Source organism: Drosophila erecta, unplaced genomic scaffold (assembly GCF_003286155.1).
Source record: "Drosophila erecta strain 14021-0224.00,06,07 unplaced genomic scaffold, DereRS2 tig00000021-arrow-pilon, whole genome shotgun sequence".
Lineage (NCBI taxonomy): Eukaryota > Metazoa > Arthropoda > Insecta > Diptera > Drosophilidae > Drosophila > Drosophila erecta.
The window spans coordinates 8,241,660-8,264,542 of record NW_020825198.1 but is presented as its reverse complement, the minus strand read 5'-3'; the positions used below and the strand labels follow the sequence as shown (position 1 = coordinate 8,264,542).

The 22,883-nt window shown below is 41.6% G+C and overlaps 3 protein-coding genes and 3 non-coding genes across 7 annotated transcripts; 3 read left to right on the top strand and 3 right to left on the bottom strand.

Annotated features, from left to right (window-relative positions):
- Window positions 1-654: 654 nt before the first annotated feature.
- LOC6544332 (cytochrome c1, heme protein, mitochondrial) lies at window positions 655-3,332 on the bottom strand. The gene is made up of 6 exons (XM_001971947.3): window positions 3,097-3,332; window positions 2,768-2,815; window positions 2,482-2,630; window positions 1,841-1,973; window positions 1,477-1,770; window positions 655-1,291 (listed from the first exon to the last, which is right to left on the bottom strand). The coding sequence occupies exons 1-6, from the start codon at window positions 3,166-3,168 to the stop codon at window positions 1,064-1,066; spliced, it is 924 nt and encodes a 307-aa protein (XP_001971983.1). The 5' UTR covers window positions 3,169-3,332; the 3' UTR covers window positions 655-1,063.
- A 690-nt stretch (window positions 3,333-4,022) lies between these two features.
- LOC6544331 (kinesin-like protein KIF3A) lies at window positions 4,023-6,612 on the top strand. Its single transcript, XM_001971946.3, has one exon. The coding sequence runs from the start codon at window positions 4,223-4,225 to the stop codon at window positions 6,254-6,256; it is 2,034 nt and encodes a 677-aa protein (XP_001971982.1). The 5' UTR covers window positions 4,023-4,222; the 3' UTR covers window positions 6,257-6,612.
- A 157-nt stretch (window positions 6,613-6,769) lies between these two features.
- Trnav-uac lies at window positions 6,770-6,842 on the top strand. Its single transcript has one exon. It is a non-coding gene; the product is annotated as a tRNA-Val (tRNA).
- Window positions 6,843-7,078: 236 nt separating this feature from the next.
- Window positions 7,079-7,151, bottom strand: Trnav-uac. The gene has a single exon. It is a non-coding gene; the product is annotated as a tRNA-Val (tRNA).
- A 1,248-nt stretch (window positions 7,152-8,399) lies between these two features.
- LOC6544327 (putative phospholipase B-like lamina ancestor) lies at window positions 8,400-20,083 on the top strand. Of its 2 annotated transcripts, none has more exons than XM_015157780.2 (5): window positions 8,400-9,132; window positions 16,053-16,108; window positions 17,189-17,866; window positions 17,934-18,050; window positions 18,118-20,083. In XM_015157780.2, exons 3-5 carry the CDS (start codon window positions 17,607-17,609, stop codon window positions 19,715-19,717), a joined length of 1,977 nt encoding a protein of 658 aa, XP_015013266.1. In that variant the 5' UTR covers window positions 8,400-9,132; window positions 16,053-16,108; window positions 17,189-17,606; the 3' UTR covers window positions 19,718-20,083. The 2 variants fall into 2 exon arrangements, with proteins under 2 accessions (XP_015013266.1, XP_001971980.1); XM_001971944.3 differs by lacking the exon at window positions 8,400-9,132 and adding an exon at window positions 12,209-12,449.
- A 1,425-nt stretch (window positions 20,084-21,508) lies between these two features.
- On the bottom strand, window positions 21,509-21,590 carry Trnas-aga. The gene has a single exon. It is a non-coding gene; the product is annotated as a tRNA-Ser (tRNA).
- Window positions 21,591-22,883: the final 1,293 nt, after the last annotated feature.

The window sequence follows — 22,883 nt, the reverse complement described above, 5'->3', positions numbered from 1 at the left end:
AGATAAATTAAGATCACAGCGTGAGAGCCAAGCGTAATTATTGTTTTTTGCGTAAACTAAAACTTTATTAATTATATACATAAAGCAAAATATATATTAATTTAAATAAAACCATGTCGAACAGAACTTTTGTAGGCGGCGACAGTACGAACGTTTATTTTTTTAAAGAAGCGATTTTTAGTTGATTTCATATTCTTTCAATATCTTCCTCCCGAATCGCTTGGGACGAGGGGCGCGATTTATAATCATTGAATTGTGGAAATTATAGATATATATATAGAAACACACACACACACTAAGCCGATGAGGAAATCGAGCGGACAGAACGATGAACGATGATTAAAATAATACTTTAATTTAAGCTTCTAAATAAAACAATTAATCCAATAAAACGTGTAAGAGTGCAGCGTATCATTCATCACTTATGGGGAGCACAGAGTAAAAGTTCCGCATAACTGGGATTCGTTGTGGGATTCCTTTAAAAATATTTACACTTCTTAGCGAGGGTAAACACAATCAAGGAACCTACAAAATTAAAAACTGAAACACTTCATGGGGCAAAAATATAAATGTTTATACTGTTTTGAAATTCCAAACTTTCTGCTGCTTTTCCCGACTATTTCCGATGAACTGTTGCCCGCCGCAGCCAAGAAATGATTTTCCAATCATTTCCGTTTATTTGTCAATTGTTTATTGTTTTAAATACATAATTGATTTATCGAATCTATACACAATCAATGCTACATAATCCATCAATCATTGCGCTAGTAGCCTTAATACCCCTCTCATTGAATCTGCCGGTCTGATCTTCGTGTGGTACTGGGATACGGATACCAAGGATATTGTAGATTTAGCTAGTTTTATTGGATCGTTTTGTTGGCTCTCGCAAATTGGATAGTTTTTGTGTTTATATTTCAGCGGAGAGAGAACATTGACTTGGTGGTGGTTGCGGATGCTCACTTGTGTGTGTTTGATTTTGCTTAAAATTGATTTATCTTTATTAGTCGGTAAAGCCGCGATAACACTGCATTTCTTCACACCATCAAAATCAAATTCAAACATTCTACTTCTCCTTGGGCACGAACACGATCTTCCGCGACTTGAGCGATGACCACTTGTGTCGCTTAATGTAATACGAGATGACGGTCAGGAAGCCGAGGATGCCGATCACCTTGATCAGCAGCTGCTTGCGGTCATCGTGCTCCGGCTCGGAGGTCCACTTCAGGAAAGTGGCCACATCCTTGGCCAGCTGGCTCTGCGTCGGTGGTGTGCCGTCCTCGTACTCAATGACCTGAAAGGGGCGTAGTCATTAAATATTGCCCTCTAATCTTAATGTCTAATCTTGTTCTATTATATCGATTGTAAATCATTAGTCCGGAGCTTCTTAACTCGAATTATTTACAGATAAAAGCACCTTCTTGAGTAAGGAATTTAAATCGATATTTTCAAACAGAATACATTGGTTTAGCCACCCACCTCGTTGTACAACACCTGGGCCATGGAAATGGCGCCACCCGGGAAGTACGGGTTGAAGTACTGGCCCTCGCGCAGGACCACTCCAGCAGGAGCATCATGGTAGCCCGTGAGCAGCGAGAAGATGTAATCCTCTCCGCCCTTGCGGGCCGACACGATGTAGCTCAGATCCGGAGGATAAGCACCATTGTTGGCAGCACGGGCCGCCTCCTCGTTGGGATAGGGCGACGGGAAGTAGTCCGACAGCTTGCCTGGGCGAGTGTAGTAGTTGCCGGTGTCATCGGGACCGTCCTTGACCTGTTACGGGCACATGCAAGTCAACGCAATTAGTAACCATGTAGATCTAGTTGTCCTTTCAGAACCCTACCGTGATCTGCTCGGCTTCAGCCTTGGCCTCGGCTTCGGTGTGGGTGACACCAACCAGGTTGCGGTAGGCAATGTATTGCATCGAGTGGCAAGCGGAGCACACCTGCTTGTACACCTCGTAGCCGCGACGAACGCTAAAAGTAAGAATTGAAATGATGTTAGTGCCTGGATAGCAGAGCCAGGGGTTTTAGCACCATCTTGTACTTCAATATTTTCATTAAAGCAGATACTTTTCACAAATTTGTTCCTAAAAACCTAGTAACCACTATTATCTTCATGCAACAATTCCTAATTGTTCTATGCTCTGCTGATTGTTTTTCTGATCAATCTTTATAATCAAAGTGTAGTATATGTATATATTGTTGTTAATCTATGTTCGTTATCAGATATTTATTGATAGAATTGACTGTGTTTTCTAAAACGAATGTGATACTTTTGAGATACATTAAAATACTTGATATATAATCTTTGTCACAGCTCACTATTAACTTTTTTAATAAAATCTGGCTACACACTGAACATTTTGCAGAAATCTATTCCAATTCATTTGAGATACATTTCGTAAGCTGCTCGATAGGTGGAAGTGACCACATCATGACCACTGCTTAGCTTAGCCGGGAAAATACCCGCACCATCGCTTACCTCTGGTGGTCCAAAGCGTCGAAGAGGCCCTTGTGGGACCAGGGTTGCGCGGGGGAGTGCACCTCGCTGCCGGAGGCCTGCACGGACTGCTCCAGGGCGTAGATGAGGGCACCCACTCCGCCGGTGATCGCTCCCAAGGCTCCGATCAGCTGTTCGCCGTGCACACACACGCACGCACACACGCACACAGTCACCGAGAAGCAAACGCGTTTTGAGGTTAGGTCCGGTCGGGTATTATGAAATGCGAAGTGAGGGAATATGTGGGATTCCTGACTCGCAGACTTACCTTCTTGTTGCCACTGGCCCAGCTTCCGGCGGAGGAGAGGTTCTTCGCCTGCAAGGAGAGGAGATGCCATTTAGTTCTAACGCTCGCCCAAGGAGAGTACGAATTTTTGCACGGAGTTACATAATTGGGTTGCTCGGTTCGTATCTGAGTTCGTTTAATCCCATTGCAACCACGGATACCACTCACTATGCCACCCAGTGCGCACCATTGGTCCTTGGATTTTATGCCCGGGAGTGGTATTATTTCATGTTCATCTCCATCTGACACGACTCCTTCAAGGTGCTGCGGTGGCTGTGGAAAACTTGCATCCGCCGTTTCCCGATCTTTACCTGCTGCAGGCTGAGTGCTGGCGCCGATTTCAGCAATCTCATGCCATGGAATCTTCGCAATGTCGCTGCCATGGTGGCCGGAGTTTTAATTTCTGCGTCGTCTGGTCGGTAAAGGAAACTCTGCGGGCAGCCAATCGCCAATCGAATCAATCTTTCAGTTCCACTGCCACAACGTCTTCCTCTTCTTCGCTGCTCTCTCGCGGAGGTGGTGGGCAACTCGCTCGTTTGCGAGCGAATCGGCGGGGGCGATAGTTAGTTAGTTGGTATTTTTCATCAGATATTTTAATTCAATATTTTTAATTTTTATTTTCTGTATAATATTATTCTTCTTTTCTAGGCAGTAATTAAAAATTTCTTAACATTCATCACTTTTTTTAAATATATACCAAAAAGTATACTTTAATTGCTTAGTGATTTCCATCTTTGTCCAATTATTTCTAAAGAATTCATTTTATTCACGATATATTCGAAATTACCGTTTTCCCACTTGTTGATTCAAAATACATTATAATCCAATTGGATCTTTTTGTTGACATCAAGTTGGAAGTTTCGATATTTTGGAAACCACTTGATATCAATACGAATCAACAAAGCAGCTGTGCAAACTGTAATAAGCATTAGCAGAATTTTGGGGTCTGTTATGTAATTTTGCTTATCACAACGGACTATTAAACACATAATATTCTATAAAATTCAATGATGATGTTTATGTTCTTAGACACAAAGTTGGAAAATTCTTGAATAAGCGCTTAAAGACATAAGAAATATATAACAGTAACAGTGCACAAAATATCCTTCGATTGCTTAACCTATCAAAGACTTGATATATTTTATTTATTATTTTATATATAATCATAATATAATATATTTATATATCTACGGTCTAACCGATGAGTTTTCCGTTGGTCTGGCATCCCCGTGGCCAGTTTTTCGCACACCCCCACTTATCGATAACAGCTGACTACCAGTTAATCATTCGCCAAACAAAAAAAACCTAGCAACGCATAAACAAATGCGAGAAAAAAACCCCATTATTGATTTCCACTAAGTGCGGTCAGCGCAAAAAGTGGTTAATAGCTCTCGCCAGGCAAGGAATAAAGTCACCAATCCCAGGACGCAGAACGCCATGCCGCAGGAGGAGGGAAATTCGGGAACAACGGCCCAACTCGATGACGAAATCGAGAATGTGCGTGTGGTGGTGCGAACGCGACCCATGGATAAAAATGAATTGTCCGCGGGAGCGCTAAGTGCGATTTCGGTGGATAAGATAAACCGAGCCATTACGGTGATGAAACCGAATGCCACCGCCAATGAACCGCCGAAGACGTACTACTTCGACAATGTGTTTGATGGGGGCTCGAATCAAATGGATCTCTATGTGGACACCGCCCGTCCGATTGTGGACAAGGTGCTGGAGGGCTATAATGGCACCATCCTGGCCTACGGACAAACGGGCACCGGGAAGACGTATACCATGTCTGGGAATCCGGATTCGCCGCAAACAAAGGGCATCATTCCGAATGCATTCGCGCACATCTTTGGGCACATTGCAAAGGCCAAGGAGAACCAGAAGTTCCTGGTGCGAGTCAGCTATATGGAGATCTATAACGAGGAGGTGCGCGATCTACTGGGCAAGGATGTGGGCAAGAGTCTGGAGGTCAAGGAGCGACCAGACATCGGCGTCTTTGTTAAGGATCTCAGTGGCTATGTGGTGCACAACGCCGATGATCTGGAGAACATAATGCGATTGGGTAACAAAAATCGTGCCGTAGGTGCCACCAAAATGAACCAGGAGAGTTCCCGTTCTCATGCCATTTTCTCCATTACTGTGGAGAGAAGTGAGCTGGGTGAAGGTGATGTCCAGCACGTGAGAATGGGTAAGCTACAGCTGGTGGATCTCGCCGGCTCCGAAAGGCAGTCGAAGACGCAGGCCAGTGGACAGAGACTTAAAGAGGCCACCAAGATCAATCTATCGCTTTCGGTGCTGGGAAATGTGATCAGTGCTTTGGTGGATGGAAAGAGCACACACATACCGTATAGGAACTCCAAGCTAACTCGACTTCTGCAGGACTCTTTGGGTGGAAACTCCAAGACCGTGATGTGCGCCACCATTAGTCCAGCGGATAGCAACTATATGGAAACTATATCCACTCTGCGCTATGCTAGTCGTGCTAAGAATATCCAGAATCGCATGCACATTAATGAGGAACCCAAAGATGCTCTGCTTCGCCACTTTCAGGAGGAGATTGCCCGACTGCGCAAGCAATTGGAGGAGGGCGACAGCTTGGAAGAGGAGCCACCGAGCTCCGAAGAGGAGGAGGATACGGCAGATGACGAGCTGGAGGCTCCACTGGAGATCGAAATGGAATCGTCCACGATCCAGGCCGTGGAGAAAAAGCCAAAGAAGAAGCGCGAGAAAACCGATGCCGAAAAAGAGGAACTGGCCAAGCGCAAGAACGAGCATCAGAAGGAAATCGAGCATGCTAAGACGGAGCAGGAAACACTTCGCAATAAATTGGTCTCACTGGAAGGCAAAATTCTCGTTGGTGGGGAGAATCTCCTGGAGAAAGCCCAGACGCAAGAGCTGCTGCTAGAGCAATCCATAGCGGAGCTGGAACAACATGAGAAGTCCGAGGAGGCACTCAAGCAAACCCTACAGCAAAAGGCCACCGAAAGGATTGACATTGAGGAGCGTTATTCCACACTCCAAGATGCCAGTACTGGCATTACCAAGAAGATACACCGCGTGATGCAGATGCTAATGGGCGTGAAGTCTGAGCTGGCAGATCAGCAGCAGGAGCACCAGCGCGAAAAGGAGGGCATCTACGAGAATATCAGAAGCCTATCCAGAGAACTGGCCTTATGCGAGCTGGTATTGAATTCGTACGTGCCCAAGGAGTACCAATCGATGATTAATCAATATACGCACTGGAACGAGGACATCGGCGAATGGCAGCTGAAATGTGTGGCCTATACGGGCAACAATATGAGGAAGCACATCTCGGCCCACAAGACGAGTGGCAAGGAACCAGATTTCTTGGATCTCTCACATGTTTATCTCAGCTACAACACCGATGGGGTGTCCAATCCAATGCGCTCGAAATCCGCCAGGCCGCGAACCTCGGGTGTGCCCAGACCCACAACTGCCAGGCGATATTGAAGCGAGTTTTGGAAGGACAATCGACTGCTAGTCCAGCTGCACGTCCTCAGCGGTCTGCGCGCCCAGTTTTGGTTTCTGCTCCTGCTAATCCTGATTTTCTACAGCCTCAGATTCATTTGCTCAGCGAATTTCCTTTTTGTTAGACCTTAGTTTTTGTTGATTTATTGCTTAGGACATACTTTTTAGGTTGAACAACGGTGCAATATATTTACAACTGTGTTTGTAATTTTAATTTCTAACTTATACTTATTTTATAATACTTACAACTAAGTAGTAACAAGATTTTACCCGAATAGGCACAAATATGATATTGATGTGCTCTTGGCTTTTAAATAAAAATATTATACTCACTTATATATCTATTTATATATTTTTTTAATGAACATATTTAAAAAACAATTAACCTTTAATAACTGGAAAGATATATATCGATTTTTCGGTAGCTTAAAAGCATGCTATGGATTTTCAGGACTTGTGGAAGAAAACTGAAATTTGGCCAACCTACACATAACTGGTTCCATAGTGTAGCGGTTATCACGTCTGCTTTACACGCAGAAGGTCTCCGGTTCGATCCCGGATGGAACCACGTTGACGGAAATTAATTTTTAAAGATTATTATTTCTACATTTTTTTTCCATATAACATATGTATACAAAAAATTAAAAGAAAAGTTATTCACTCAAAATAATAAAACAAATGCTCCAAATGATTTCCTTAGAAATAATATCTTACCGATTTTCTTTGTGAACTTTTATAATGAAAGGATTTAAAAAAAAATTATTAGGCGCAAAAGTAATTAGAAAAAAAAAGCTACTTTCCTGCTGGTTCCATCCGGGATCGAACCGGAGACCTTCTGCGTGTAAAGCAGACGTGATAACCGCTACACTATGGAACCAGATGCCAACCGAATGACAAGACTCAAACACAACACAACGCTTAGAAAGGTTCTTAGGCGGATTTGAAATAAAGGAATTTTAAAATCTGGGCTGATGATCAACAATTAAAATAAACCCAAGAACGTGAAACCGATGAATAATAATTTCAAAATGTAATAGTCCTTTCTTCTTATTCTGGGGTCGTTCGTTCGTTTCGCTTAAATGGCTTCCGTTCAGGTGTTGTTTCATTTTGTTTCATTTCGATTACTCATCCCACCTGCACGGGATGCGATTGTTTGCGCAGGTAAGCCTGCGATAAGGAAGCCAAACTGTACTTTTATCCACTATTTATCCACGGCTTTGTGCGAATTCATACGCCTGTCGCATTTTAGACTTTAGGTTAAAAGGCTGGAACCATTTCCGCCATATCAGTCCGCTCTTATCGCCGCACGTTTTGTTTGCCCATTTCGCTGCAGCTTGTTGCGATTTGGGGGCGGAGTTGGCACTCGAAAACCGACAGCTATATCGGTATCGCCGTAAGACGTCACGAATAACTGTTCAATTTACATATGTATATTCACACGAAACCAATCTGCCAAGTAAGAAAGAGCATGCGATGTCAGGTGAAAGATCGGAGCGAAAAACCACAGAGGAGAGCAAGGTGATCATTTGCACTCACTGGCAGCCGATTGAATGGAACAAAATGAGTGAAACACCAAGCTACAAGGTAATGGTAATCATGATCCTTAAACAGTCGGTCAAATAAAAACTTGCTTAAAATACCTTTGTACAAGCAATAAGCATTTGAGAACAAGCCATAGCAGATATTGTACATATAAGAATCAGTACTTAAAAATAAAATATAGGTGGTGTATAAAAAAACTTTTAAATAAATATAAATTTCTTTGTCAGCTTATCAAATGTACATTGGTGCAACTAAAATAAAATCCAATTAAATTCGGTTGAAAATGATCAATTAGATATACATTTCTTATAGGATTTCTACACGCGGTGCAATATGAAATAATATAATAATATATAGATTTTCAGTTGGTACTAGGGCTCATAAATTTGTGCTCAGTTTTGTTTAAATATAGTTGTGTTCAGTAAGAAAGACTTTTAGCCGCACTCCCTAGGGTGCTTCCTTAAATTTTACTCAAGACTTTACTTAACCCATTTGAGTTCTTTGCAGGCCAGTGTACTTGAGTGGTTGCTCTCGCACTTTCTGCGAGTCGAGTCGAGTCGAGTGGAGTGGAAACCCGCTGATTGCGAGCGATCGTAAAACTCTTCGGCCCCAGGCCCACAATTTCAGTCTGTCCGCTGCGCATAGTCGAAACGGAAGGAAAATCGTTTTAATTCGCTGTGATCTGTGTTGCGTGTTGAACTCGTGTTATCTTTTCAATTTCACTTGGATGTGCAATTGCCGACGCTAAAAATACGTACCGCATGCAAGAAACAAGGAGTATCGCTGCCCGACGCTCAGTTTAAATAATTAAACAAACAAAAATATACATCTGTATAAACGCCACGTTCTCGCATTCTAACAAACTCTCCAATAAAACACTCAAACAGCACATTACATATACTCGAGCACGCTGTATAATTAGTTACTTGCCGCTGATATTTCAAACACGCCGCCTAGCAACAACAGTAATGCCAAACATTTCGATGATCTGAAGTGACACAAGTTTGTGAAACGAAATAGCCGTGTGTGTTTTTGGTTCTCAGGAGCCGCCAACAGAAAGCCAATCGCATAGAGAGTGAAATCCGGGAAAATTTACACACACCCAACCCTGCGCCTTTTCAATGTAGCCCTTCATGGATAATTAACACGAGAGCGTTGTGTGACTATATAGCTAAATCGTGTTAACAATCGTGTTCGCAGTGGCTGAATTTAGCAGCGATCCAACCAATCATCATCTGAAACCTCCCTGCGAATTTCTCTTGTTTGTCTTGTTCGGCGCGGAATTTGCCTGAGTCACGAGCCATTTCAATTTTCCGGTGAGTTGTCCTCGCTCTCAATCTCAATCTCATTCCGAAACCGAATCGGTAGAAGAGTACTGAACTCGAGTGTTAAGTGTTAACTGTTAGTGTATTCCATTGTATCATTATTGACCTCGAAATGCCAACGCAAAAATCAGGAACGCGTCGCAATATCTGTTTACCGACAAAAAAAAAAAAAAAAAAATAGGGTCAACATATTGCGATTGTCTGGGGACGTTTTTCCCATCGTTGGGTAGAAATGGCATATGAGGATTATCTGGGGATCGGGCATTGAAAGACCAGTCGCAATAGGGGTGGCTGTCCTTTGAGTGATATTTGTACAGCCACTAAAGCCGTCTGGTTCATGGGTTTTCTCATTTTGGAAGGAGGTCTTATTCATATTTTTCCATATTTTATGCGACATGCCTTAAAATAGATGTTTTATTTTAAAAGTAGATAGTGCCAGACATCATAGGCGTGTATAAATATATTTTATGTCTCCGTGAGAATTAGTTTGCCATTTTCATGTTTTCCAAACTAAAATGTGCTATTTTCACCTCAAACATTTTAATGTGCAGCCACAGTTTTCGAGTAACATTGCAATTTCTACTTATGAGAAGAACATATGTGCCATATTATTTTTATGTGCCCTACACTCTTATCTGAGTTCAGAGGGGAAATACCAATGGTGCCGTTTATATTTAGCACTTGTTGCCTTTTCCGGACCACTGATTAAGTTCCGTGAACGACTATCGGCTATCTGCTATCGGCTATCGGCTAGACTTTACCCTGAAGTTGAGTCATCCGTTAAATAACAACTTCCACATATATTTGAGATATCTGTGTCTGAATCGCAGCGGAATCGTTGCAGATCACATGAGTGTCGGGCAGACCGTTGACATGGGTGAGGACCCAGTAAACACAGAGCTGAGCGCGAGATACTTAATGAACTTCAAGTGGTGGTTTGCCAAATAAACATGTCGTATAACAATTAAGACATAGGGCATCCAAAAATACATCGTACTTGACGTATTTACGTAGGTTATCCGACCGTTTTAGTGTCTTTTCCGCAGAAACATCTCCATTATCTTCCGTAGATAACGTTTTTCTCTTTTTTTGCACGGGATGCGATGTGGAACCCCAAACATATCAAATCGCTTTAGTTCGAGCTAAACACCTAAGCAGTTCGGTTTGGCTACCAAGTTTAAAAAAAAGTTCATTGCTAAGTAAACCTCTACAAAATGAAAACCTTGCGAACGAGTACGATTTTGTTCGCTTGAACAAAAGTAAGAGTTCAACCTCAAAAGCCAATGGCCTAGAATACAAGCTCCACGACAAAAAAAATATAAAAAACCAAGACACAACTTCTCGAGTTACCTCAAAAAAGAACAAAAAAACGATCGCCGGGGAACAAAAAGGGTTAATTTGCCGCCTAGCAACAAGTTTTGTCTCTGTTCCACTGCGCATGCGCGGCTCATTTCAATGAATGTTCTTCGGAGTCTTTCGGCCTGAGCAAACAAATAAAGGCAATAAAACTATCCAAGAAGAGGGGCAGGTCTTTCCGAGAAGTTGCCAGGCGGCCTGGCATCTCCTGCTCACGTTCTCATGTTCCCACAGCCCCAGACAAATGAGGTCAAAATCCTTGAGGTTCTTGTCCTTACTGGCTGGGCGTACAGTAGAGACTCCATGTCTCCAACTGAGCACAAAAAGTACTGAGCTTAAAAATAATTGATGTCAATTAGGGAAGTCAAATCCATAGAGTGTCTCCTGTATATAAGCTATAGCTTAGAGCAGTCAAAGCCATAGAGTGTCTACTGTATATAAGCTATAGCTTAGAGCAGTCAAAGCCATAGAGTGCCTACTGTATATAAGCGATAGGTTCACCACGGAATGCAGACGACCCATGCAGAAGAACAGGAAAGCAAGGCGATGAATCAGTATGAATCAGTATGAATAAGTGTGAATAAGTGTGAATAAGGGGAATATATAAGCAGGCTGTTTAGATTGACGAAAGTCCTTCCCTTTTGCCTATGCACAGATCACTGATAGCTTTGATATTGACCGACAATTGTCAATAAAATGGCTTAGAAAAACACAAAGAGATAAAGACTAATCAAGGTTATGCCCGCCATTCGATTTACGCTCTAGAAATGTGAACATACATATGTGTGTTTTATGCTCGAGCTAACATGTCGCCATTTCAATTCACTTTAATTGAGAACAAGTCGCCAAGCATTTTTTTTTTTTGACCCCAAAATGAGACTTATCAATTTGCCGAGCAAAGAAAGTGAAATGCACTAGAAAGCTGTGAATGAGGCAGAGTAAGAGGGGCAGCTGAGTGTCCCACCATTTTCATGGGAAAACCATTTTCAATTGCGCACTGCAATGCGGCTCAATTAAATGTCAATTTCAATTGAAAAACTGTAGCCAAGCGGAAACTCGATTGCCTGTCAGTTAGCAGTTTGCATGGACAAGTGCAAAATGCGCAAATAAATCAGCCGTATTGGCCATAAATAAATCTGACCAAAGAACCTTGCGTAATTAACCCAAGACCTCACCTTGCACTTCTTAGGCAGAGATAACTGCCCGACTGCCTATATGGCGCATATAGCACCTGTCAATCCGTAGAATCCGAAGAAAACCCAAGCGAACCGAACCCCTTCCTCGAAAATGGCGGCCAAGTTCAATAGAACTTTTGATTCTGAAAGACAGCACGAAAATAAAAGCAAATATTTTCCCAACTATAAAATACCCAGTTTTCAAAATGCCCCCAATTCTTTTAAAGCGTTCCCCATAAATCGAAAGTTTTTGAATTACATTTTCAATATTATTGCGGAATTTCCAAGCATTATCATTTATGTTCTGTATTTTGAAAAACAGCTGAGTTAAAGGCAAGTTGTCTCATACCTCCAAGTATATGTACAACTAATTTATTTGATTAAGATGGAACAGATAATTTTCCCAAATTATCGAATAGGAAAATTTACCGCATACCCGTACACTTTTCTGCTAGCGGGTATGAACATTTCGGACGCTTTTCCCGCCATCGTCGGCGTGGCTAGAAAAACCCGAGCGCCGAAAGACGAAAAGCCGAGTGTCGAAAAAGCGCCGACAGTTTCGGTGGCAACGTCAAGGCATTCGCACGATCCAAACAGATACTGGGCGATCGGACTAAGAGATTGACGTAAAGGAGATTCCGCTGTATCTTCGAGATACTTATTCGGTGCAGATTTTTCCGGTTTACGAGCAATACGAATAATCTTAAAACAAATTAAGTCGCAGTCCCATCGAATTTCCAGTTAATTGCAGTTAATTTATAAGCGAAATAGATTTTGGTAAGTGACTTGTCAAAAGGGGTTAACGAACTTGTTATTACCGTGGGATTCTTTAAGATAACCGGTTTCGGCTGCATCAAAATTTGTGAACTGATTAGTTTCTGAGAGGCCTCAAGCATGTATATAATATACATATGTAACAATTAGCCTTCTGTGCCATTTCCGGTCAACAATAAAATAAAATTTCGACTTAATGGAGGATAATAATATGTAGTTAAAAACTCAGAACAAATCAATATGACATTTTACTAAAAAGAATACAATATTGCACAGTTTTATAGTGATGTTCTTATATAAGGCGAAACTTACAAAAGGGCGTACCATTCAAGTTGTATCATTTACTTACATCATGAGTTCGATAAGTCGCCTTCCCCTGGGAACTCAATGTGAAAAGAGATTCATTTGGGGACAATGAAACGCCTGATTATTTGCGAATTCAAAGCGATCGCAGATTATGAACATTCTATTGTGCCACGACTTCATTCCCCGCCTATTAGCATATACTAATTCAGAATTTCCCGCACAAGCCCCTAGCTAATCAAGTATATATGTATGTATAATTGCTGCCATATTTAATCAGATTAATTCAGCGAACTGAACGTATCATTCACAACTCAGTTGCAGTCAGCTGGATGGGTTGTTAGCATCTCGATTATCATTCGATTGGAGCGTGTTGGATCGGATCAGCTGAGATGTGAGGTATCTGATGGAATACTACGCCTTTGGCTCGTTACAGTTCAGACGATCCCCCATAAATTCCCCTTTCTCTTAAAACTGAGTAACCTGTCTCGTCCACGTGCGCACCATAGAGATTCCGCCTGTTCTGATCCCCAGATCCGCCAGTTCCGCCAGATCCCCCACATCCACCAGACGTCCAGACGTCGCGACGCGGCGCTTGGGGTTTTGTCTGTCTGTCAGTAGTCTAAACACTGGACAGGGCTCCATTCCGAAAATGTGCAGTCCCAACAAAAGATAATGTATCTGCATTGCGGGAAAAAATTATATAAAAATCATGTGCAAAATATCATATAATGTATGGTAATGTATGGTATGCTTGTAGTTTTTAGTAACATACCATCAATAGAAATTTCAGTATTAATGTAAACTCACATTGGTTCAGTGACAGATTGTAATCTGCTTCAAAAGCCATATTTGATGGCATATTTGCGCCCAGTGTATGCCTTCTGCAGTGCGCTGTCTGGCTTTACAAAACGGGTGCACTTGCTGTGCTGACTACCAACTTAGTTGTCCCGGCATCAGTTTACACGGCACTCACTTCAGTTTTTAGACCCATCAAAATCGCTGTGGCGTTGTCAACTGGATGGCGGCGCGTGGCATTGGCCAAGTTAGCAGTTTTCGAGTTACCTGAATCGAAATGTATGGAGGGCAAACACACGACCGAAATGATTTTGCAGCGTTTCATTCAGTGATTCCCACAATCCGCGGGTCGTGAATTAAGTTGGTTATCCAATACGCTTATAATGGAATTATTTCCTTAATAACACACGTGGCGCGTTCAGTGATCGAATAGCTCTCTATTCTACTTAATGCCACATGTGGCATTCGGAATTCTACGAAAGTTTATCATTCTTGTTTGTGGAATTAAGCATTGTAGACAGAATAAAATGTACATATACCAAGAATATGGATTATATTCAAGTGTTTACTTAGTGCGCATATATTTTAAATGAATGAACAATAGAAATAAAGGCCAGTCAGCCATCAAAAGTTTCCGTTTCCAATGGAAAATAATTATTAATCATAAAAATAAGTAAATATAAGTGGAAATATGGAAAAGATTTTAAGGAATAAGTGGGTGTTTTCTAGCTCATAAATTTCCAAAACTCTTATGGGAATTATTATGGGCAAGGTGTAATATTTTTTATACAAAAAAAATGAGTTTTGAACAAAGAAATTAACATGATGCCAGTACATTTCCTTTGTTGTAGGGAAAATTTCATCCAGGCTAGACTAAGAATAATCTTATCTGCGCCCACTATATAGAACTCCGTTGATTGAACTTACGTTCTTAATATGCCAAAAGCCAGACAAGCATATCTAAATATTGAACTAATAAATATGCTGACAATCTTATCAATATTTTCCACTTGGCGACAGCGAAAGTAGAGACCATTTTTGGGGTGGCATGTGTAAAGTGTATTTACCACGACTAAGTTTTGATTGATCAACTGACAAACTGTAAATGCTGTAAATGCATATGATAATTTTGTCAGGGCTATGAAAACAAAGCCACCATTTAACTCGGATTTATATGGATACATATGGTATATGAAAGGCAAAACAACTGTGTTTGCACAGCGATAATGATAATAGCGTTAATCGAGTTAAGTAGTTAAATGAGCCGCAAAGACGTCAGTGAGATTTCACAACCTTTCTCCAGTTTTATGCTGCCCGTGCTATTTTAGATACCCAGTTTGCATTTAGCTTTCCTGCCACATCGCTAATGCGTCAGTTGAGTTTACTTCGAACTTTTCAGCTGGATCTGTCTATATACTATATTTACATATAGACATGAGCAAACTGACAGTCGGTTGTGGGCAAGTCAATTAAGTTCTGTTATGGATTACCTTTAATATGTTTAAAAATATAAACTTATTTCATTGATACTGATGGCTTCGATTGATGTGTTGAGGCTGACTCTTTTTCGTATATCTTGATAGCTGTTTATTTGCACAGCGCACTGAAATGGAAATGAGTGAAATAAAGAATTTCCGTTTGTACTTGTGATATTTTTCGAATTTGCAATACGATTGTTTACACTGCGCCTTTAAATAATTGATTGTAGCTCACCGATTAGTCACACATCCGAAAGCATTACTTCATTAAGAGCGTGCTAAACAGGTGATTTGGAACGATTCGCTTGAAATTCCACTATTTCTGAAAAAGGCGCCTTTAAAATTAGCAAAAAAATTCAGTTTCCAGGTAATTAAAGTTGTTTAACAAAAATAACTCAGTTGCTAGGCGCTCAAACTGGCATTTCAGAAAATTATCTAACTTACAGTGGAAAATTTACGATGTTACTGATGAATGCATTATTTTAGGTACTCAATGCCACAAGACCTAGACTTTAAAACACCCTTCAAATGTCATATTTATTAAGTGTTTTGTCATAAAAAACTCCATGCCTTAATTAGACGATTAACCAACAATTTTTGTATAATGAATAATTAGGGAAGAGATTATTGGAATAAGCAAAAAGCCCCCAATTGAATTTCTGAGAACTCAATTGCGAATACTCCATACTTCAGCAAAGACCACCAGCCAATTGGCGATCGTATGTCATATCGCATATCCAGTAATTGCCATGATCAACATTTTGCGACAAATAAGCCAACAATAATAAGCACGTGCGCCTGCTCAGCGTTGTCCAATATAATCCCAAGTAAACAAAGCCACTCCAGACTCCCCACTATAAGTCGGCAGAAATCAGACAAGTCACGAGACTTGCGACCAATTGAATAAATACACAAAGATACGAATTAATAAAACGTTGACCGAATGTCTGGGCCAATGTTTAGACTAAAGGCGCCTATTAAACGCACACAATTGACTAACGAATTTGTTTCCTTTCTCTCTTTGCAGTTCTTCAAATGGGTTGACTTGTGATATTGCTGCTTCCTGGACCCGGGAAACAAAAGGTAAGAACTGTGGTTATTACACGATTTTACACCTGTTAGTACCATAAAATAAGTCGCACATTAATGCCAAATATCAATCTAAATATTTGCCTTTTCGTATATCAAAAATCAGAGAAATCAATCTGGAAATACACATTCAATATATCAATATATATGCAGAATTTTAATTGTATCAGCGTGCCGACTGATTGATGTTAATACCATTCAGAATTGCTCAAAAATTTGCCAAGAAAACAAAATTGTACTATAGTAGTGATACGGTTTGGAATGTTTTCCCCATTGGACGCAATGTACACAAATACATATTGTTTACGCGTACTTACTAGAACAGGTTTAATTTGGAATTTCCGATCCCAATTTCCAAATTACATTATGGATGAAGCAAGATCTTCAATGTGCTGTGGCATTGGCTTTGAAATTGTAATATTTATGGGCGGGCAAAGCAATTTGCATTTTGTAATCATAATGTTGTTTATTAATTAACTAAGGACAGACCTCAAGACAAACTAACAAACTGATTGAAAGTTTTCCGCTGCTTCCATTACGCTCTTGCGGATTTTTATTATTTTATTATGTAGATTTTTCTACAAGATCCATAGAACACCTGCTTATCTTCATTCGCACACTCTTACCATTTGCCCAGCTGCCGTTTTAGCCATATAGCAATTCGGCCACTAAAGTACTATTCGAGCCATAAAAATAATTTATTAGTTTTACAAATGCTTAACTTTGTTTACCTCGCTCTGGAACTCTGGACTTGCAAAAAAAGGAATTTCCTCTGCCAAAATGTAGCGAAAGTTTGGGGTAAACACTTGGGATTGCGGGATCATCAGGGAAAGTGTGTAAATATTGAAAATGGTTCAAGGGCGGAACTTTTGGAAGATTCCGGTATGGCTTCAAATATTTAATGAGCATGTAGTAATAAAGGCAATGAAAACACAACTCATTGGATTTGTTTGTGGAGTAAATATTTACATCGATGAATGCATGTTATATGGCATAAATAAATATTCCATCGAGACGTCATAGTCGCCGCTTTATGATCAAGTTTTGAGTGCTTTTTTGTTTGTGCTCTTCCAGGGATACAAATTGAACCTCAAAAGACATAGCCAAGCTGCAATAAACCCACCGCCAAGCCACCGAAGCCACTTAAAGTCAATAGCTAGCCAAATATAACCACCTGGAAACCGTTGGAATCTCTGCTTGAAAGCAGCGCACCACCCATGAACCAAACGGCCAAGGCGCTCAACAGCGTGGCCACCGAGATCAGCACCTCCTGCTCCTCCAGCACCTTCACCATCCATCCACAGAATCACCTGCACACTGGCCACCTGATTGCCCACCGTCTTGGACACTCCTACGCCGCTCGTGCCGATCACAATTATCTGGGATAAGTTCTGCAATTTGGAATCTGAATAGTCTGAGCACTGATTATACGATCGTTTCTCGAGAGGATTTCCCATTTTTGCATCGCAGCAGCCTCACGACGGCCGGCACAATGTTAAAAGTCGTTGGTGCATCGTGGCAAAAAACGCGGATAGGGACCTACATCCTCATCGGTGCTGGTCTCTTGGTCATCGGAGCCTTCTTCATTGGTTATATGGAGAGGCCGGAGTACGATGGCACCTATTGCGCCACCGCTCTGTGGACCAAGCAGGTGGGCTTCCAAATTGAAAACTGGAAGCAGCAGAACGATCTGGTCAACATACCCACGGGAGTTGGCAGGATTTGCTACAAGGACTCGGTGTATGAGAATGGGTGCGTATTACCCCTTTAATAAATAACATTATTTTTTAGATTCTAATATGCCATTGTCATTCCTTAGTTGGGCCCAAATCGAAGTGGAGACGCAAAGAACTTATCCGGATTGGGTGCAGGCCTATGCCGCCGGAATGCTAGAGGGTTCGCTGACCTGGAGCAACATCCACCATCAGTGGTCCAAGTAGGATAGCCCCACTTTTATTTTCAATTGTACACATTTTTATATGTATATTTTTCCGCAAATTTAGTACCATTTCAACTTCCTGCGAGCGGGACGAAAGCACCCAGAAGTTCTGCGGTTGGCTCAGGGACCTTCTGACCACCAACTACCAACGCTTGAAGCGGCAGACTGAAAAGGCTGAGAATGATCACTACTGGCATCAATTGCATCTGTTCATCACCCAGCTGGAGGGCCTGGAAACGGGCTACAAGCGTGGAGCATCTCGAGCACGCTCCGACTTGGAGGAGGATATACCATTTTCCGATTTCCTGCTGATGAACGCCGCTGCTGATATCCAGGATCTGAAGATCTACTACGAGAACTATGAGCTGCAGAATAATACGGAACATACTGAGGAGCCCGGCACCGAACAGCCAAAGAACTTCTTTCTGCCAAGTGCCACCATGCTGACGAAGATCGTCCAGGAGAAGCAGTCGCCACAGGCACTTCAGTTGCTCTTTGGTCACAGCACGGCTGGCAGCTACTCCTCCATGCTGAGAATCCAGAAGCGGTACAAGTTTCACTACCACTTCTCGCCGAAGCTGAGGAGCAACACGGTGCCCGGTGTGGATATCACTTTCACCGGCTATCCTGGTATCCTCGGGTCCACCGATGACTTCTACACCATCAAAGGTCGTCATCTGCATGCAATCGTTGGCGGAGTGGGCATCAAGAACGAAAATCTGCAGCTGTGGAAGACGGTGGATCCCAAGAAGATGGTGCCCTTGGTGGCTCGCGTTATGGCCGCCAATCGGATATCCCAGAATCGTCAGACTTGGGCCAGTGCCATGGCCAGGCATCCATTTACGGGCGCCAAGCAGTGGATCACCGTTGATCTGAATAAAATGAAGGTGCAGGATAATTTGTACAATGTCCTTGAGGGCGATGACAAGCATGACGATGCGCCTGTGATGGTGAACGAAAAGGATAGAACCGCCATCCAACAGCGTCACGATCAGCTAAGGGATATGGTTTGGATTGCCGAGCAGTTGCCGGGAATGATGACCAAGAAGGATGTTACGCAGGCATTCCTGGTGCCCGGCAACACGTCCTGGCTGGCCAATGGAGTGCCGTACTTCAAAAATGTGCTCGAGTTGAGCGCCGTCAACTACAGTGAGGACCAACAGCTTAAGGCGGCCGATGAGGAGGAGCTGACCAGTCTGACGGCGGTGGATAAGTATCTGCGCACTCATGGATTCCGTGGTGATCTGCTGGGCAGCCAGCAGTCGATTGCCTATGGCAACATAGATCTGAAATTGTTCTCCTACAACGCCCGCCTGGGAAACAGCGATTTCCATGCCCTTGCGGGTCCAGTCGTCCTGAGATCTCAGCATATCCAGCCCAGGTTTTTGGAGGATGAGAACCAGGATGGTGGTGCTCCACGCGCCGCCTCCATGGGCGACGAACGCCTTAGCGTGAGCATCGAGGATGCGGATAGCCTGGCGGAAATGGAGCTCATCACGGAACGGCGATCTGTGCGAAATGACATGAGGGCCATTGCCATGCGAAGGATTGACAGCGGACCCTTCAAGTGGTCAGAAATGAGTCCCGTGGAGGAGGGCGGTGGCCATGAGGGGCATCCTGATGAGTGGAACTTTGGCAAGGTCTCGCCCAAGTGGGCGTGGTAGGCGCTGAGGAGCAGGTTTCTTCATTTTACCCGTAGAACTCAATCGAATTTGTACCCAAAACCCACCTCCATCCATTTGGAAAACTGGAAAGCAATAATGGTCCTAGATTCAGTAATTAGTGTCTTGTCCTGTCTCGTATATCTTGTGTGTTCCTAGTTGGTACATATCTTACGTCCATAGTCATCTAGTGTCCACTGTACTTGTGTATGTATGCGTTGTTGTCTTCCAGCTGTACAACTTTTTATTTCTCGTAGCTCTTTTGTAAATTAGCAACAAAATTGAAAAATTTATTTTTTAGCAAACAATTTTTGTACTTTAGTAACTATAACAAATTGTAAAGAAAATAAAAACCAATGCAAGCAAAAACCACAGAATTTGTTTGAATTCACTTACTCTGCAAAAGGTTAAAAGTGCTTTTATTTATTACACATTGTGTAAATTACTAATCTAATGTTTATATTTAGCTAAGGCAAAAACCAATCAAGAACTATTTAAGCCAAAAAGCTTTGCTGGGAGCTTTTGAAATTGAATTGGTAAATCCATTATCTAATTAAATAAATGTGATATTTGCTTAATGCCAACTATTTGAGATACAACGGGCCATTTAATATTTTAAACGGATTTATGAAAAAAAAAATTGAATTGCAATACGTAATTATATGTTTAAGAATCCATTTAAGCAACACTACCACTGCTTAATTTAATTTTTAATTTTTAATTTAATTTAATTAATTTTATTTTTTAATTTATTTTTATTTTAATTTAATTTTTTTAATCTTGCACAAGCCTATATCAAAAACATATTAAATAAAAATTGCTTAGCTCTTCCCCATTGGCCAGCTTAATTTAACTCCTCCTTTCGCAGCTATTTTGATTGGTTCCTTTCCTATTGGTCCACGTCGAGTTGCCAATCAGTAATGGCCACGCCCCTTTGGCAACTTTTAATTGGCGTAATAAGCGCTTATCTTGCTATCAAACTTGAAGTTAATTAATCAGGTTACTTTCACTTGTAATGTAAAACAAACATACAGCAAAAGAAGCTGATCTGCTATCTTAAAAAGCATATAAAGTGCCCACTGACTTTTCCGAGTCCTTTTCACTGCGTGTTTCAAACTTCCTTTGGACCCTTTGTCTCAATTACACTCCAGTTCTTCGAAGCGCGAGGATGAAGGACCACAATAAAGTGCGAGCTGGAAGTTGTCAAAAACAATTCGTAGAGGAGCCCCGCACCAATTACCAAACTCAAATAGATCTATTTCGAAATTCAATTTGCCCTCGTAGCTCGCAACCCGGGCAGCCAACAAACGAGGCCAATTACTTTAAAATATTTCGTCGAGCAAACTTGGTCGACAAGTTTCAAAAAACAAAAAGAAAATACCGACAAGGAAAAGAGTTTCGTTTCTTTTGTCTTGGTCGGAAACTCAGAGCGGGCAACAGGCTAAGAGGAGGAAGCTGTGCGGGTGGCTGGGAATAAAATAGAATCCCTTTTATGCTTTGATTATGGTAATTTTGCGATTTGTTTTCATTGCAGTGAAACATGCAATTTTCCTATATATATGCCAGCTATATGCATATATATTATGTAGTCCATCTAAGGGGGAAACTATGAGCTCCAGCAAGTTACTGGTATGCAACTTCTTAGCTTGACAAAGACCAAGCCAAGGAATAGCAATTTGCATAAGTTGTGCCAACGAACAAACTAGCTGAATGCACCCGAAAAAAACTTCTAGCAAAAATACATTTTTCAAACACAATATTTCAGTTTGCAATAAGAAAAAAGTATTCAACGATCGCAGTCGGTAGGATTCGAACCTACGCTCCCAGAGGGAATCTGATTTCTAGTCAGACGCCTTAACCGCTCGGCCACGACTGCTTGACGAAGGGGTGCAGCGAAAAGATACTGAAAAGCTTGCGGATACTATATCTTGCCCATAATTTAAACATATACGTTTTTATTATCTTCGGAAATTTATTCAAGACATTTAAAGTGGCTCCTATCTTTTCCACTCGATTTCTTAATATAGAACAGGTTTGTAGTTTTAGTTGGAATTATTGCTTGGTCTTTGCCTTCTGTTTGCCCACGAAAATAAGGTTTTTATGTATTAATATGCCTCTGGATAGACAAAATTTGTTTACGTGCAGCGAGGGAGTGAGGAAATAAGGCGAAGTATTTTGCATACATTCAGGTCTTCCCTGAATTCCTCGCCTGCAATTTCCTCCACCATTCCACTTATTGTCCCTGCCATATGATTTTGCTGAATTATGGCCACCATTCGGTTCGTTTCGCCCTTGGGCTAATTTATAAACGTAAATCTACTTTGATGCTAATGACGTCGCTGAAGGCAAACAACATCAAACAGGGTCCTCCCGCAGATAGTTTTCAGTTGATATATCAATTTGCATGCCAAAGGTGGAAATTAGTGCATTTGCTCAAGGGCAGCCCAGTCGATGGCTAAAATCCATATATCCTGCCCACCGATTTCACCCGTTTTAAACCCCAGTTGTTCAGCTGGCAGGTGTTGGCACTGTACAAGCATTGTGATTTATGGTTTAGCCACGCAATTGCGTACGGCCAGTGACCAGCATTTTTAAGTGTTCAACGCTGCGTATGCGTAACATATGTGCCGCCAGTATTTCCACCTGTGTGGGCGTGTATATATTTGATTAAATTATGTTTGCGTGGAAGTGGAAACATTTGTGAAATATCCAACTTTCGCTGGATAGGTCGGTCACAGATGGCTATAGGAAAGTGTATAGAATTGTAACATAACTGAATGTTCAAAGAAAATGCTAAATTCATCATGCGAACAAATTTTTGGAACGTGCGATCATCAGTGTAACCTTTTGTAATTAGGTGTTTTTGTGTCTAAAAAACATAAAAATAAACCGAGTAATATAAAATACAATTGTAAGCGATAAGTTAATTTCAAATGCAGCAGAATTTTATTCCCCACACACACAAGTAAATACTGATTTGCTTCCCATCAACATTCAATTTGTTGTGGATTGCAACTCGCATTTGATCAAATTAGTTTCTAGCGATATCTGCTCCCAAGGACAGTGACAAACTGCAGTGGTGTAAGTGTGTATCTGTGTAAAGGGGCTCCATTCATAGCTTAAAATGCTTGCCCAGCAGCGAGATTCTCGAGTTCTTATCACGCACCAG